At 54.9% G+C, this 15,662-nt stretch overlaps 7 protein-coding genes across 7 annotated transcripts; 2 read left to right on the plus strand and 5 right to left on the minus strand.

The window, feature by feature from the left end:
- Window positions 1–35: 35 nt before the first annotated feature.
- On the minus strand, window positions 36–1,892 carry MRS44_006009 (uncharacterized protein; the record flags this gene model as incomplete). The annotated part of the gene is made up of 4 exons (XM_065621602.1): window positions 36–645; window positions 693–1,362; window positions 1,407–1,620; window positions 1,677–1,892. The coding sequence occupies 4 exons, from the start codon at window positions 1,890–1,892 to the stop codon at window positions 36–38; spliced, it is 1,710 nt and encodes a 569-aa protein (XP_065477674.1).
- A 759-nt stretch (window positions 1,893–2,651) lies between these two features.
- MRS44_006010 (uncharacterized protein) lies at window positions 2,652–4,358 on the minus strand (the record flags this gene model as incomplete). The annotated part of the gene is made up of 1 exon (XM_046269295.2): window positions 2,652–4,358. The coding sequence occupies one exon, from the start codon at window positions 4,356–4,358 to the stop codon at window positions 2,652–2,654; it is 1,707 nt and encodes a 568-aa protein (XP_046140411.1).
- A 725-nt stretch (window positions 4,359–5,083) lies between these two features.
- Window positions 5,084–6,243, minus strand: MRS44_006011 (uncharacterized protein; the record flags this gene model as incomplete). The annotated part of the gene is made up of 5 exons (XM_046274699.2): window positions 5,084–5,259; window positions 5,303–5,585; window positions 5,628–6,064; window positions 6,120–6,148; window positions 6,197–6,243. The coding sequence occupies 5 exons, from the start codon at window positions 6,241–6,243 to the stop codon at window positions 5,084–5,086; spliced, it is 972 nt and encodes a 323-aa protein (XP_046140410.2).
- Window positions 6,244–7,257: 1,014 nt separating this feature from the next.
- On the plus strand, window positions 7,258–9,223 carry MRS44_006012 (uncharacterized protein; the record flags this gene model as incomplete). Its single annotated transcript, XM_065621603.1, has 4 exons — window positions 7,258–8,313; window positions 8,364–8,810; window positions 8,864–8,968; window positions 9,011–9,223. 4 exons carry the CDS (start codon window positions 7,258–7,260, stop codon window positions 9,221–9,223), a joined length of 1,821 nt encoding a protein of 606 aa, XP_065477675.1.
- A 321-nt stretch (window positions 9,224–9,544) lies between these two features.
- Window positions 9,545–10,575, minus strand: MRS44_006013 (uncharacterized protein; the record flags this gene model as incomplete). The annotated part of the gene is made up of 2 exons (XM_046269290.2): window positions 9,545–10,449; window positions 10,503–10,575. The coding sequence occupies 2 exons, from the start codon at window positions 10,573–10,575 to the stop codon at window positions 9,545–9,547; spliced, it is 978 nt and encodes a 325-aa protein (XP_046140408.2).
- Window positions 10,576–10,642: 67 nt separating this feature from the next.
- On the minus strand, window positions 10,643–12,127 carry MRS44_006014 (uncharacterized protein; the record flags this gene model as incomplete). Its single annotated transcript, XM_046269291.2, has 2 exons — window positions 10,643–11,179; window positions 11,225–12,127. The coding sequence occupies 2 exons, from the start codon at window positions 12,125–12,127 to the stop codon at window positions 10,643–10,645; spliced, it is 1,440 nt and encodes a 479-aa protein (XP_046140407.2).
- A 1,753-nt stretch (window positions 12,128–13,880) lies between these two features.
- Window positions 13,881–15,634, plus strand: MRS44_006015 (uncharacterized protein; the record flags this gene model as incomplete). The annotated part of the gene is made up of 2 exons (XM_046269287.2): window positions 13,881–14,367; window positions 14,415–15,634. 2 exons carry the CDS (start codon window positions 13,881–13,883, stop codon window positions 15,632–15,634), a joined length of 1,707 nt encoding a protein of 568 aa, XP_046140406.2.
- Between the last annotated feature and the right edge of the window lie 28 nt (window positions 15,635–15,662).

Below are 15,662 nucleotides of genomic sequence, written 5' to 3' on the forward strand. Positions count from 1 at the left end.
GAGACATCTGCTCGCTGATGTCATACTCATATCTCCTACTTTGCACCATTAGTTTTAGGTCCGTGATCGGCATCGTCCTCAACAGCCTCCTCATGGTCGTTGCCTAATAGCGGCGTTCGTTCATGTCCTCCAATACGCTGCGTACTTGTGAAGCCAATGTGTGAAGCCGCTCGCGGGGGCAGACGACTTGAAGTTGAGGTTGGAGTTTCGAGGGGAGTCGCCTGATTTGCGCCGAGACCCTGCTTGATCTTGAAGACACTGCCGCGAGTGTTGCTGAGAGGTTTTGTGGCTCGGTTGGCGGGACCCAGACGCAGCTGCTGCCTCATCTCATCCAAGCTGGCCTTGACAACAACAGGGGTTCCCTCAATGCCGCCGTCCGAAGTTCTGCGCTTCATGTGGATAGCAGTCTTCGCTCCGTTGTGAAATCCGCCCTCATAGTTGCTGTGGTAAGACGCGGTCTCGAGATTGGGGGTCACATGGTTTTCGTCGACATCGACAAGAATGGCAGCTTCAGGTGCCTGCCTGCTAGCGGTAGCGGCCACGGCGGCAGCTCCGGCTTGGATACGACGGGCTCGGGGGGCGGGAGTCAGGCGTCGAATGGCCTTGTGGACATCGACATAGACATCGGATTCATCAACAATTTCCCTAATTGGTCAGCTTTGGTTGGTCAATAGGAGAGCAAATCGACTTACTCTCCAATCAGCTCCTCAATAACATCCTCAAGAGTAACAACACCCAGGGCACCGTGATCCGATCCAGGAAATTCCGAAACCAGCACCATGTGGGATTTGCCCTCCTGGAAAAAGTTGATAATATCCAGGCAGCTGGTCTCGGGTCTTGTCTCAACAATAGCTCCAAGGGGCACATCGCGAACAGGGATCTTATCCTCGGGGTCGTACGTGATGAGAGTCTTGACAAGAAGCATACCAACAAAGTCCATGTGGTTTCCAGAGCGATAGATGGGGATTCGCGAGTATCCTGAGGACAAAATATCATCCATTGTCTTCTCATCAAGGATGTGGTCCTCGGAAAGGGTGTAAACATCGTCCATGGGGGTCATGACTTCAGCAACGGGCTTATCCTTTAGATCCAAAACAGCTGTGATAATGGTGACCTCATCCTGGTTCAGTCGTTCCGAGAGCTCTCCGAGGGACTTGTGAAGGGTGACAAGCGTCTTGAGGCCGCTCTTCTTGTACAGAGTGCCATGGTCCTCTCCAAGGATCCAGTCAAGGAGCTTGGCGATGGGCCACGAGATAGGACCAGTCAAGTACATGAGCATCAAAACGGGCGTCGACATGTATCCGCCGATAGGGAGTCCGTATCGTACACAGATGGACTGGGGGACGATTTCACCAAAGATAACTACCGTTGTTAGCTTCACCACCGACAGAGTCGTACCGACATACCGATTAGGATTGTACTGCCGACGACCGCAGCAACGCCCCCGCCAAGAGTTCGGTCCAACACAACAGGCAATGATTCGTTTACGACGACGTTTGACAAGAGCAGCGTAACCAGAACCCAGTGCTTTCCGCGATTCAAAAGTTTCAGCACGCGCTTTGCGTTCTTATGCTGCGGTTCGGTAGGGTCGCCCGAGAGAACTTGAAGGTAGATGCTGTCCTGTCCCATCAGGCTATGCTGGTCAGCGTCGCGTGGTGCCAAGAGGAGAGGGGAACTTGCGCAATAGTCAGACCGGCAAAAGCACCACCCAGGAGCACCAGAGCCATCGAGGCAACGGCGAGAACCCAGAGGTCAGCGCCCTCTTCTTCATGAGGATGGCCTTGAGCTTGAATTGGGTGAGCCGAGACTGCCGTCAAGCTGGCGCCAAAGACTCGGCCGATACCAATGATGGCGGGCCGTAGGGCGCTATACCGAGCTGCGCGTCGCGTCATGATTGTGCGGTTTCTCCGGGGAGAGACTCTGTGATGTATGCGCGAGGTCGTGCGAGTATCCTACTATCGTCTGAACGACTGGATGAAGAATAATGTTGTTGAATCGTCTGCGATCCGAGGCACGAGATACTCGGGATGACAAGTGACAGGCCGATAGTGGCTGGAATGTGTCTGAGACAGTCAAGGATACGTCAAGAAAAGCTCGGAAAGATTGGCGAGAAGATGAGAATCGAAGCAAGCTTGTAGTCGTCACGACCTTCGCACCAAAGGCGATTGGTGATGAAGAAAGTGGAAGGAAGAAGTGGGACGAACGTGAGCGAGCTATAAGAGCATCGACCTGTTGCCGATGACGCCAGCAGGGAGCTCCCGGCGGGCGGCACGGGGGCTGTGATTGGCCAGACGCCGATTAGCCCAGGGTCCAAATGCCCGACGGTTCAGCACAGTCCACTGGGTTACAGCAGCTAACAGTGCTACGCCGCCCTAATTTCGCGGCTAGCAAATTACGCGAGGCGATTGGGGCGCAGGAGTGGAGGGTCGCAATGGCAACATGAAGTCATCATGGATGCGGACCTTGTCTCCCTTGTGTTTATTTTACAATTTTGAGTGAATATTCAAACAAGGGTCAATTCGGTTCAGTTCAAGGGTTATTTCACATCAATTCGAACCACCAAGTCAATGCCAAGTTGATTGGCCAATCTATCTATGGTCCAAGCTTCCAGGGCTACACCTGTGTCTGTACCTGTCCAATAAGGTACCTACCTACAGCTGCACCAGACTCACATCCAACACTCCCTCCGAGTTCTTCAACCCTTCCAACACCTCGTTACTCACCGGCCCAAGCACCCCCAGAATCATCAATGCCTCGTCGCCCTTGGGGTCCGGCGGAGTCTCGGCTCCCTTGGACGCCTCCGGGTCGAGACTGGCCACCTGCATCGATTTGATGTTGATGCCGTGCATCCCAAGAACCGTTCCGACGCCTCCGATCTTACCAGGCTCGTCGTAGTTGTGCAGGATGATCAGGGTCCCCTCAGCTGTGAAGACTCCGTTGAATCGGCCCAGCTTGGAGATGAATACCCGCTCGTCGCTGGCGTAGCCCTCAATCACCTGTTCCCTGCTGCTGCCCGTCTGGTAGGACCGCAGTGTCACCAGGTTGGCATAGGTCGACTGCGAGTCACCGGAGTGCGTCTCGCTGATGACAATTCCCTTCTCCTTTGCGATAAGCGTCGCATTGACAATGTTGACGTGCGAGTCACTGAACGATGACACCAGTCCCTTGACCAGCGCAGCAAACAGCGGCTTTGTGTTGGACATGCTGGCCAGGTCACCGTGGTAGATGAGCTCGAAGCGCCGGCCTCCCATCATTCCGCCCTTGTGTCGCACAAAGTGCTGCGTATACAGACGACCCATCTTCTCGACAAGTTTCACAGAAGGCTGCAGCTTGCGATATTCCTCGGGCATGATGATGGGTGCGTTGACGGCGCTGGTGGGGAGACCGCCACGCAGAATCTCAAGCACCTGCGTGCAGACATCCATTGACACGTTCTCTTGGGCCTCAATCGTTGAAGCTCCGAGGTGAGGCGTTGCCACGACCTTGGGGTGCTTGCTGAGCTGGGCAGCTATCGAGTCTGGGGCCAGAGGCTCTGAAGACCACACGTCGATGCCAGCTCCTGCGATCCATCCCTCGTCGAGCCCCTTGATCAATGCCGCTTCATTGTACACGCCGCCACGAGCAACGTTGAGCACGCGGGCTGTCTTCTTCATCTTCTTCAGCTCTTCCTCGCCAATCATGTCCAGCGTGGTGGCCAGAAGAGGCGTGTGGATGGTCAGAAAGTCGACGATTGGGAGCAGCTCTTGCAGGCCAGACACAAGCTTTACGCCCGCCTGACGGGCCATGTCGGCACTCGCGTAGGGGTCAACAGCCACGACCGTCATCCCGAGGCCTTTCGCCATGCGGGCAACGTTCATGCCGACCTTGCCCAGGCCGATGATTCCGAGAGTCTTGGAGCTGGCTTCTGAGCCTACAAGCTTGGATCGGTCCCATCGGCCCGCCTTGACGCTGCTGTCAGCCTGGCCAATGTTTCGGGCCGTCGCTAGAAGAAGTGCAATGGTATGCTCTGCCGCAGCAATGATATTGCCTGAGGGGGAGTTGACGACTATGATGCCTTGAGTTGTTGCAGCCGGGACGTCGATATTGTCAACGCCGACGCCAGCTCGTGCGACAACCCTGAGCTTTCTCCCGGCTTGTAAGACGTCAGCCGTGACCTGAGTCTCGGAGCGCACAATGAGGCCATGGTAGTTGGGGATCAAGCTGACGAGTTCAGCAGGCGACAGGCCTTTTCGGTTGTCGACGTCAAAGTGAGGAGTCAAGAGGGCCAGGCCGTCAGGGGAAACCTTTTCAGGGACAAGAATGCGAGGACGATTTGAGGTGCCATTGGATGGCGTATCAAAAGTAGCAATAGGAGCCATGGTGAGTTGGATAGTCTACGTGCTGTGTAAGAGCAGACGGGTCTCTAGAAGCAGGCGAGAAGCCATCAAGGTTCAGGGCGACGACCCGGTATAAGTAAGTCGAGATGACGTCTCCGCCTTTGTCCTCAAGAGATGACCGCCACCCGCTACTTCTGAACCAATCCAGAGAGGCTATGCCACTCTGACCGTCCGCAAAGTACTTGAGTGATTCCTTCAATGACAAGTCACGGACGGAATGCAGAGTCCCGTCTCCAGGGCCAATCCCACGCCGAGCCCACGGATATTCTCTCGACGCGGGGGTATTTCTGCACGCGAGTTTCAGTGAGACGTGACCAATTGTCGATAAATGTCGCGGTGAGAGCGCGGGGGAGAACAACGAGGGACGTCCATGTCGTGCAAACGGGAACGAGGCTTGGGAGCTGGCACGCGAACATTGGGCCTGAAGGTTGCGACCCCTCACTTCCCACCCCCGTATGGAACTACTGCAAGCCACGGGCCGCCGTGGGGTTCGCATCGGCAAGTCTTGTGTCATTCACAGCGAGGTTCGTCAGCTGCCGATGGGAGTGAGTTGAAGCGAAGCGCTGAGCCTGCATTCGAGGCTGATTGCCACGTTTGATCTGTCGCTACTCGTCTTCCGAGTGGCTCTTACGAGAAGGGATTATCCTGTTTTTCAGACACGCGATTTGCTTGTATTTGCTTTGCTTTGTTGTCCTGCTTGGCTCCGGCTAAAAGTTGTCCTGGCCAGAAAACCTCTCGTTCTGCACAATCTCAATCCAGTAGCCATCGGGGTCCAGCAAAAAGGCCACATTCTTCATCCGTCCATCTGTGAGTCTCTTCTTCCAGTTGACGTTGAGATCCTCGAATCGCTGGCAGGCAGCTTCCAGATTGTCGACCGAGACGCCTAGAATGTCAGCTGGGTACTGGCAAGAGTGCATTGCACTTACAGATGTGGCCAAAGCCCTGGGGCTCCTTGTTGCCGTCGTGATAGCTAAAGTTCTCGTCATTCTCGGTTCCATAGTTCCAGGTCAGCTCGAGGAGACCCTCGCGACGGGCAATGTCGCTCTGGTTCTGGCCCTCAGTGAAAGGCTGGTCTCCGGGGTAGCCTAGGAAGTAGAGGTTGAAGCCGGCGTCAGGGTTCTCAAGGGTTCTAAAAAGAGACATTCCGAGGACATCCTTGTAGTACTCGAGAGACTTCTTGGCATCCTTGACGCGGATCATTGTGTGGTTCTATACTGTTAGCGAATATCAACCTGAGGAACTGGGTCGTACCATGGTATAAGTGGAAACATCCGTCTCCTTGACGTCTTCGGTCTCTTTGTAGTCGTTTCGGGCAATGATCTCAACCCAGTAGCCATCGGGGTCAAGAACAAAGGCAATGTTTCTCATTCTGCCGTCGGAAAGCTTCTTCTGGAACTTGTAGCCGGCATCTTCAATGCGCTGGCAAGCAGCCTGGATGTTATCAACGGCGATACAGGTATGGCCGAATCCGCGATGAGGCTCCTTGTTGCCGTTGTTGATCTTGTACTCGGGGTCATTCTCAGTGCCGTAGTTGTGAGTCAGCTCAATGAGGCCTTCCCTGTCAAAAGCGCTGTTCCCATGAGACACGGCATTGGGAGAGTCGTAGCCCAAGAAGTACAGATCGAACTTGGCCTCGGGGAACTGAAGTCGTTTCACGACGCTGAGGCCTAGGAACTCGTAAAACTTGACTAGACGGTAGCTCCAGTCAGCGGGCCCAGCCATCAGGGTAGGTACCTGACATACCGGACTCCTTGGGGTCCTTGACTCGAATCCTTGTCTCATCAGCCTGCAGGTCTGGCTGCGGAGTCATCTACGCTTACATCGAGTGGTTGAACTTGTAGTTCTTGGTATCAGTGGTGGCCGCCATGGTGACTGGTCTGGAGTGTCCAGGGACAGAGGCGCGAGGGATAACTGGTCGAGTTAGAGAGTTCTGGATTGCCCTGATTCGCTGCGCAGCTCTTGCAAGGCTCATTGAGTCAGGTTCGTGAGAGTTGCGAGTTGGATAAATTGAGCAGGATGAAGCTGAAGCTGGTGTTGAGCCCCTCACTGACCCCACTTTGCAGTTCCACGATGAGGAAGCGACTGACGTCAAACAATTCTTTATTGACATTGTCAACCATCACCAATTACATACCACATATAGGTGAAGAATGAACAAATATTTGCAATTCAAAGCTAGGGATATCATATAGATCCCTACTGGACAGGTACCTGGTGAAACACAGCCCGCAAAAGGCGTCACAAAACACTGTAGGGTAGGTGGCTGAGAAGCGTCAACCTCGGTGATGCTTCTCGGTCGTGTAACTGAACCAAGTCTATCCATTGGATATCGCATCCGTTATCCGATGACTGCGCATACCCGTTCCCTAACGGCACACGTCGTCTTCGCGTGAACCTGACCGTGGCATCATGACTTCTCCACTGTTAGCGCCCACGTTTCTACATGACAGGCCCTCGTAACCCCTGGACCAACAAAAGGCACCGAAAGTCCTGGACAGGTGAACAAAGGTTATCCAGCCTCATCGCCGAACCATCTGCTATGAACAGAACAAATAAACGTCTTCAAGTGCCCCCAAGACCAACGCCGAATGCCACTGGACTGCGGGGCCTCAGCTTGTGGGACTCGACGGGACTCAGCCCAAGCCTAAAAGAGCATCGTGCCAGGATCTCATCTCTATTTACTCTGCTGCTAACCGCCCACCTGTCGCATCCATCGCCCGCCCGTTCTCTCACCTGCATCATCAGCTTCCCAGCAGCTCTCCTCCACGCCATAGCATGTGATGCCATGATCTCCTCGCCATTCCTCTTGTCCATCGCGCCTTGATCAACGCCGCGATCAGGGTGGCTCAACATTATTATCACCCATCGCGAGGCCACCACCATGCAGCGACCTCAAAACCTTACCGGCGAGTATGATGAATCGGCCATCATGGAGGACTTCAAGGCCCCTGACGAGCAGGCGGCTGTCGACATTGCCCGGACCCACGGTCGGTCGCCCTTGACAAAGACAAGGTCCATGTCGGATGGAGGAGGAACTCCCTCCCGTTTGTCGCCCTCGCCACACATCGAAGCGTCTCGCCGAACCTCGAAAGACGACACCAGCATCCCGACTCCCCAGCCAGTGACGCCTCGCCGTCCTGCGCTGTCGAACCGTGGCTTTTCGATACATATGCCACCTCGAGAATTCACTCCACCCCCAGCGAATCCCTATGTCAAACCCGCTCCTCTCTCCCCCAAGCTCGACCACTCCCAGATCTACGCCTCTCCTACAAACATCCTCCCCCGTCGCTCCCGAGGCCTCGACTTCTCGCGCGCCGCCACGAGCCTGCATCACTCGACCCTCGCCGAGCAGTCATCGCCCGACTCATCGCCCACTGCCGGTGGCCGGGCGATGAACATTCCCACCCGAAGGAGCCATTATGCAGGACCCGAGCAGACATCGACATCTCTCTGGTCCGTCATGGGCAACGAAAAGATGCATGTTAGCAGTTCTCTTGGGAGCACCCAGGCCGTGGGCTCTGATTCGTCCAGCAGCTCGGACGATGATGACCTGATGGATGAGGACATGGATGAGACCTACGTGACGACTCCTCAGGTCAACAAGATTGGCCCGATCCTGGGGGCTCAAGGGTCTGGTGGAACCTTTGGATCCCCCGCAATGAGCAGCCTCATGAGTTTTCAACAGCGACAGCGGCCCCGCAAGCAGCCCAAGAAGAAGGGCCGGGGGCCTCTTGGCCTCGGGTTCAGCGGTGCATCTCTGTCCAAGTCACCACCCAGCAACTCCTCACGGGCTAGACGCGAGAGCATCAGTTGGCAGGCCAATCAATTGCACATCTCTGGTGCCGACTCGGATGAGGCACGAGCCATGGGTGATGACGGACTTGAAGGTCAGCGCAGTGTTATTCGACGGGTGGTGACGAGGAGAGGGAACCTCTTTGTGAGTGGCGCATTGATTGATTTACTACTGCATTCACTAACGTTGTCCAGCCCAAGACAAAAGGGTTTGCCCGTATCCGGGCAGCCCTCATGGAAGAGAGCACTCCCGCCGAAGCCGAATTCCGTCGAGAAGCCGAGGTTGTCAAGCAGGTCCGTGAGAGTGACATGGACCTTGAGCCCAGAATCCCACCGCCGCTCGCAGAATCAACACAAACCACGACTGCCCCTTCGTCGCCAAACCTAACACAGCAAGAAGGCCACAATGATGTCCCCGAAGATGACATCATGGGAGATGTGGTGATGGGCCTCTCGGGCAGCTTCAAGCAGCACGCCATCAAAAACTCCAAGGGCAAGACCTTCTGGGACACCTTTTCAGAGTCTAGCAGTACTGGCGGTGCCAGGACCACACCGCCTCCCGCTGCATTCCTTCCCCGAGGTTCCTCCTCGGGAATCAGCGAAGACGTGGCGATGGATTCACCGTCAGTTGGTGGAGCAGCCGTAAGTCCCCTGCCCAACCCCAAATCAGGGTCCTGACCACTCACACTTTGCAGGTAACCGGTCCCCAGCCTCCCAGTGCTGCAGAGATCACCCGCCGCATCAACAGCAAGCGTCGACGTGACGACGACTTTGACCCCGTCAGCTTCAAGCGACGTGCCGTAAGTCCTGGCATGAGCGTCCACAACTCTCCCATAATGCAGAGCCCCCTTCAACGCGACGGTATGTCATGGGGATCTCGACCTGGTAGCAATGGCGGAGACAAGGGCGGTAGCAGTGCCCCGAGCGAGTCTGGCAGTACACCAGGCAATGTTTCCGGTGGCAGCTCTGCAGGGAGGCTCAACAGCAAAGGTCGCGTTGGATTCCAGGGGATGATTGACACCAACGATGGCATCATGCGTATGAGCATTGAGTAATCTGGTGCCCCGAGCCGATGTTTGTTTGCAGCCTTGTTTTTGTCTTGTCAGCGTGTATTAAAAGCATACCGAGGCGTTATGGGTGTTGGCGGTTTGGACGGCATCCGGGAACGCGATGCAGATAGAACCAGCCTTTTCAGGTGGCTTTCCTTTATTAATACCCTCAGATTGAGCAGAGAGTCAGAGTCAAGAAATGCCTCGTGATAGATAGTTATCGACCTGGTATCTACGATGCCATCCCAACGCCAAAGCCATAGACTGGCACCCGCATATCCCTCAATGAAACCCAAACGCCGTCTATGCTGTATCGCTCCCAGAACATCACTCAACGCCAACGCCTTCTTCTGGTACGGTGAGCGTTCCAAGCTTATCATCGAGCCACCGCGCAAGCTCGGCAGCATGGCGGCGGAGGGCAGCCACCACGGCTGCTGTGCCGATGGTGCTTTCGAGGCTGGCCGTCGTCTGCGCGCCTGTGCTGAGGATGCTGTCGGCTCCGTCTGGGCTGCCCACATGTGATGCCTCGCCTGCGGGGACTTGAACGTGATCGATATGCGGCACCGCGTGCTCTGCCACGTCCGGGCTAGCGGGCCCGACGCAGACAAAGAGGAGACCGCACTTCAACCGGCGGATAACAACGGTGCCGCTTGTTAGCTGGACGGTGACTGTGGCGGGCTTGATGCCCCTCCCCCTAGCTGAAGGGTGCGACTCTAGCTGCTGGCTCTGCGAGAGCCGGTCGGTATCGTCTTCGTCGTCCTCGTCGGGCGGGGAGCTGCCGATGGGATCGGGGGTGCGGGAGCCGGGCAGGGCGGACGCGAGGGCGGGCGCCGAGGTGGAGTGAATGGCGAGGAGGGATGCGGCGACGGTGGCGTGGGTTCGGAGGACCGAGACTGGTTGGTGGCTCGCGTGGGCAAGGAGCTTTCCGTGAGGAGACGTGAGGAGCAGTGTGGGCAGCTGAGCCGTCTGGTTGGCGTGAAGAAAGGCCGTGAGGCGCTTTGTGAGGAGGAGAGGAGGTGTGGGATGCGAGATGGACATGGCTGAGCGTGGAGTCGATGGCACGGGGATCTGGAGATGGTGAAGTACTCGACTCGGGAGGGTATATCGGGTTGGCGGCGCGGCGCGGCGTATCGGCGAGATGGGCAGATGCTGATGATAACTGAGGTGAAGCTTTGACGATGGATGGGAATGGGGAAGCGGATTCCAGCTTAAGCCGATGGCGGGGCCCGACGCTGGAGCGGCAGGCACAATCAGGGAACAGCGGGGACTATTCCGTAATGCTTACAGTGGCCGGACAACGCCATTGGTCGCCGTGGTCGGGATGCGTCGTGTAAGATCATTGGTCGTAGATGGTTCATGATGAAGAGCCACAGATGTAGATGTCAATGAATTGTCATGTAGGAAACGACTGAGTTACAGTTGAGCCTATTCATCCTCGTCCATCAAAGACTCAGCATCCTCTTGAGCACGTCTGAATCTCGCAGCCATGTCGTCGTCGAGATCAATATAATCCCTCCCCTCCTCTGTGTCCCTCTTCCACTCCTGATACGCCTCCTCCACTACCTGAGCGAACTCAACCGCTCTGACCCATGGATTGCGGCCAAGTTGAGGATCGTAAAGAAGCAGATCCTTGACGAGAGTGCGCAGTATCTTGGTGTATCGTGCTCGCGCCATGTAAGTTTGGACGTTGATCTTGGGTTTCTGACAGTTATGCCCGCAACGAGTCCACCGAGTGATTTCTTCACGGCATCCGTCCTTGCTCAGGTGCTTGCAACCTCCAAAGAGGCACTTGCAACCATTATCCGCGGCATCATGTTCAAGACACCCATCTCGTTTACAGAAGAAGACGTGTGAGCAGCCGCACATGTTGCAGTAGTAGTTGACCTCTAAGCCAGTCATCATGGTAAAGACGACGGAGCCGATGGACCACATCTCATCACCAAGGGTGTAGCCGCGAATTCTCTATAAAGTGTGAGTTGAGATCAAATTTAGAAGCGGAGTATTCACCTCCGAGATCAACGCCGGGTCCATCTTGAACAGCCCTCGCGCGTGGTTCAGCGGCACAGTTCCCTCCCGCGTAGCTAATGCCATCCCACGGGCGAGCTGGTCTTCATACGAGAGTTCCTCATCGCTGACGGTATGGCATGTCACGGCCACATTGCTAAAGTTCCCCAGCTTACACTGACCATATTGTTCAGTGCCACGAGGGTGCTGGAAGTAAATATTGTCTGGCTCGATGCGGCGGTGAAGAATAGGGAACCAATCCGTGTCGACAGACACCCACTCTCTCATGTCATCCGGGGAGAGGTTGGCATCAAAGTAGAGTCGTTTGCCGTCGTGGAGATATGCCACAGCCCGAGTCAAAGATCGAAGGACGTGCCAACAGAGAGACTCTGGAAGATAGTAAGACGAATCGTCAGTAGGATACTGCTGAAACACGGCAGTCAGATTGGCGGCATCACAAAAGTCCCAGACCAGAAACTGAGTGCTGCTTTGTTCGTCTCGTTCCTGGGTCTTGGTAAAGGTCTGATGCTCGAGGGAACCGACGATCGAAACTAGATTCTCGTGGTTGAGAAGCTGGCGGATAGTGTAGGCCTGGTTGTGCTTGGACAGTAGCTTGTGCAAAGCCTTGGCCTCCTGGTGAGCTTGGTCGGAGCCCTCGCTTGGCTGGATTGCGAATGGACTAGGACTCGCAAGAAACTGCTCTCTACGGGTATCTCCGCGTCTGGCGGCGATCCATAGGTTCGTACCGATCTCCTTGACGAGCTCAAAAACAGGCTCCTTGGATGAATCCGCCGGGTGTTCAAACCCAGAACGAAATCCACCGAGGGGGGCTCGCGTTGGTGATCCATGATGAACAAGTTGATGTTGATGCACTGAACATGAAAGGGCCATCGTTTTATCTGCCATTATGGCCACGGCAGCTGATACTGTCATCTCTTAGAGTAGAACAAAGAACATTGCAGCCACAAATGTCCAAGTGTGTCTGCGCCTCCAAGTCTTTGTCTGCTGCCAATGTGGCGTTGTTTGAACAAAGAGATCCCATGTCAACCACCTCTTGGCTCGACTAGCTTGTTGGACCATGTAATGCCCAAGTTGCCTGTCCAAGCTGCCTCGCCAAGTTAATTTGCGCATGAGCAACGGCATAGATTGTTTCAAACAAACAGGTGTGGGCTGCCGTCCGGCGTCATGATCATCGCCGCGGACCGAAATCCTTCAGACTTCAAACACGGCCAGTGCTTCGGAGCAAACGGACTGTTACTGTCCGCGATTATCAAGAGAGATGTGCGACAGGAGCTGATCGTCGGGAGCGCCTTGACGAGGGAGCTTCTATTCCTGAAGGCGAATGCCGAAATAATGATTTACACGCTGACGGATCCGGGCTCCGGCGACCAAGACGGCAATCGTTCGTGCGGCCATGTCTCGTGCTTGTGGTATGGATTGGTGTGGGGAGGCAGCCCGAAAATTAGCACGTTTCATCCGTCCAAAGACAGAGATTCGTGGGATTCGTCGTGATGCAACTATGCTGAAACCCCGTCCGTCGCCAATGACCACAAGGACGAGAGAGCCGAGTTGTCGAGTCGTACAGTACCGCGATGGATGTTTATCATCTTTACCGCCGTCAAGATGAGCGACAAGCTGGCGGTTATCCGTGAATCGCTTGGCGCGTCGGGATTGGATGACATGCCTTCTCGCGCATCTTGGATTCCTTCTGGCGGTTGGAGGAACTAGAACAAAGAAATCAGCCACTCAAAAGAAACGGTTGGCTGCTGGCGCTCTGTACCAGTCCCAGCCCCTGTCGCCTAGAGTACAGAATCTCAACGCCTGTACAGTACTTACATCTTCCGCTGACAGCGGCCGTCATCCCGGCCCATGTCTCGAGACCAATCAACGACTTGAATGATTCCCTGGACATGATTTCTTTCAAACGTCCCTCCTCTTTTGGAGTTTTGGCCTCTCTGCCCCGAGCGCTAAGCCCCATCAAGGCTGGGCGGCTGGTACCTGCAGGCCATGGCGCCACGCCGGGTCGCACCTCCCACATTGATCGACCCCTCCTTCCCGGGAGTGTTTGAGGTTTGAGGTCATGTCGGGTCGGGTTCGAGCATGGCAACTGCGCCGTGTGCGACTTCCTCGGTCGCGTCCCCTTTCATTTGAAACCTCCCATCCGCTTCCGGTTCCAGGCTTTTCTCATTCATTCATCTTCCAGCCATCTATTGTCACGGTGTTTTCCATTTTCTTTGTTCTGGACCGTTTTCGTCGTATTCGTCACTCATTCATTCCATTCACCTGTATCCGTATCTGCATCTCGACAATACCTAGACCCTGCTATTCAGCCACGGATTATAGCTGCTCAACTATTGTTCGAGAGCACCGCCTCTCGCTCGTTCGATACCCAAACGCTTCTACACCGTCTTGGATATTTCCTGATTTCGAGAATTTACGACATCGTTATTACATCGCCTCGACATGTGTCCGCCATTACACTAGGCCTTGATCATTCGCGCACCGGTTGCAGCACATCTACGATCGCTTTCTCTTACTCTTCTTTTACCGAGCTGCTCTGGATAGCGCATAGTCGACTTCGCGGGCGAGGACTACGACATCCGTCACTTTCAACCAACTTTGCTTTCATCGATTCCCCTCGGCTGGCCGTTCGTTCATCATGGGTTGTCTCAGCCATCGCAAGAAGCAGATTGAGGAGGTTGCAGACCAGAGATGGGAGTACATCAACCTTCGCGATTTTAAGAGCAGAGGATGTGGCACCGTTTTTGCTTACATTTACCTCTGGCTGATGCTCATTGTGTCGGTTGCTGTCTATGTCGTTGACAGTTTTACCGCCGTCAATCTGCTTGCTTTTGACCGCTGGTCTTCCAAGATTGACCCAGCAATTTCTTTTGACGTTTCAAAATGGATTTTCTCCATTTGCATCATTCTTTCTTTTATCAACTTGGCTTATGAGGGCTTCCGAGCTATTCGAGTCATCAAGCGAGGCAATGTTGCAGAGTGTTACCTGGACAGCCTTGCTGTTAGATGGGAATCGATTCGGCTCGGCTCTCAAGGATGGAAGAGGTTTTTAGTTTTCGCCGAGCTCACCAAGAGCAAGGAGGGTGCGCAGTACATTGCCCTCTTTACCTATTTCAGCTTCCAGTGTAAGCCATCTTTCTCGGCACTGGTAGTGACCTACTGACTTTCACAGCTTGGGTTCGTGTCATTATCTGCTCTGGGCCACGTCAGGTTCTCAATGCCTTTACACTCAAGTCAGTGTACGAGGCAAAGTTGACTCCGACTGCGGACAACGTTGGTGACTCGATTACGGGTTTCTTTGACAAGATCAAGATTCTCGCCGAGGAGGACTACCAACAAGCCCTGATCCTATCTGGCATGTGTTTTACTGTGGTGATCTGGGTCTTTTCAGCCCTGTTTCTCCTGGCTGCCGTCCTATTCTGGGTCTTCTTCCTCTACCACTGGATCCCTTCCGCTGACGGTGGACTTTCTGGATACTGTGAGCGCAAAGTCACCAAAGCACTGATGAAGATTGTCACCCAAACAGTCAACAAAGCCTTGGCCAGAGAGGAGGCCAACCGACTCAGGGCCGAGTTCAAGGCTGCCAAGAAGAATGGCGAGAAGCCTCGCGTGGAACGAACTGCCACCCTACCGACGCTACCAAATATCGGTCCTGTCAGCAAGACGGAGCCCATGCCAATGCTGCACCGCAACGACACCATGGCAACACTTCCACCTTATACATCACGGCCAGGAACTCCCGGAGGAAGGGAAGGTAGCCCAGTGGACGCAAAGCGAAATGTTCTGTCGAGAAAAGCCACCAACATGTCGGTTGCGAGCTATGCATCTCATTCAACTTCCAAGTCAGGCTATGGAAGGATTGCATCCCCTGTTCCTGAGGTACCGCCTTTGAACTACAACTACTCCCAGTCACGATCTACAATTTCCTCACAAGCAAACTATGGTCAGCCAGCAAATCATATGGCAGACTCGAATCCCTCATTTTTCTCTGCTCCAGGTCGCTTCACCGAGAGCCCAGCCCACGACACCATGCCACCCTTCCCTCCTCCCGCCCGCGCACCCAGTGCTCGACCAACAGACAGCTATGCGCAGCCCATGGGCATGGGATCTTTTGCGCCCGCCCCAACGCCAAGCCCTCCCCGAGAATACCAGGCTTATAACCCTGACATGCGGACGAGCTCCACGCCTTCCGTCAACTCAACCTGGGGCGGGCCACAGCAACCTATCAACCCTCCGGTTCGGAGTATGACAGGACCAATGCCTTTCCGGGCACCCCAAAGAAACCTGACCAGTCCGATGCCACGCGCTTCTACAGCAGGACCTGGTCCTAGACCTTCTCCCAGACCTTCTCCCAACTATGACGTTGAATCACAACGAGGACGTGATTGGTAAAGGAATGATTTGAACGGTGGTGATACTA

This window comes from Fusarium solani, assembly GCF_023522795.1.
Source record: "Fusarium solani strain SB1 chromosome Unknown bctg00000003_1, whole genome shotgun sequence".
NCBI lineage: Eukaryota > Fungi > Ascomycota > Sordariomycetes > Hypocreales > Nectriaceae > Fusarium > Fusarium solani.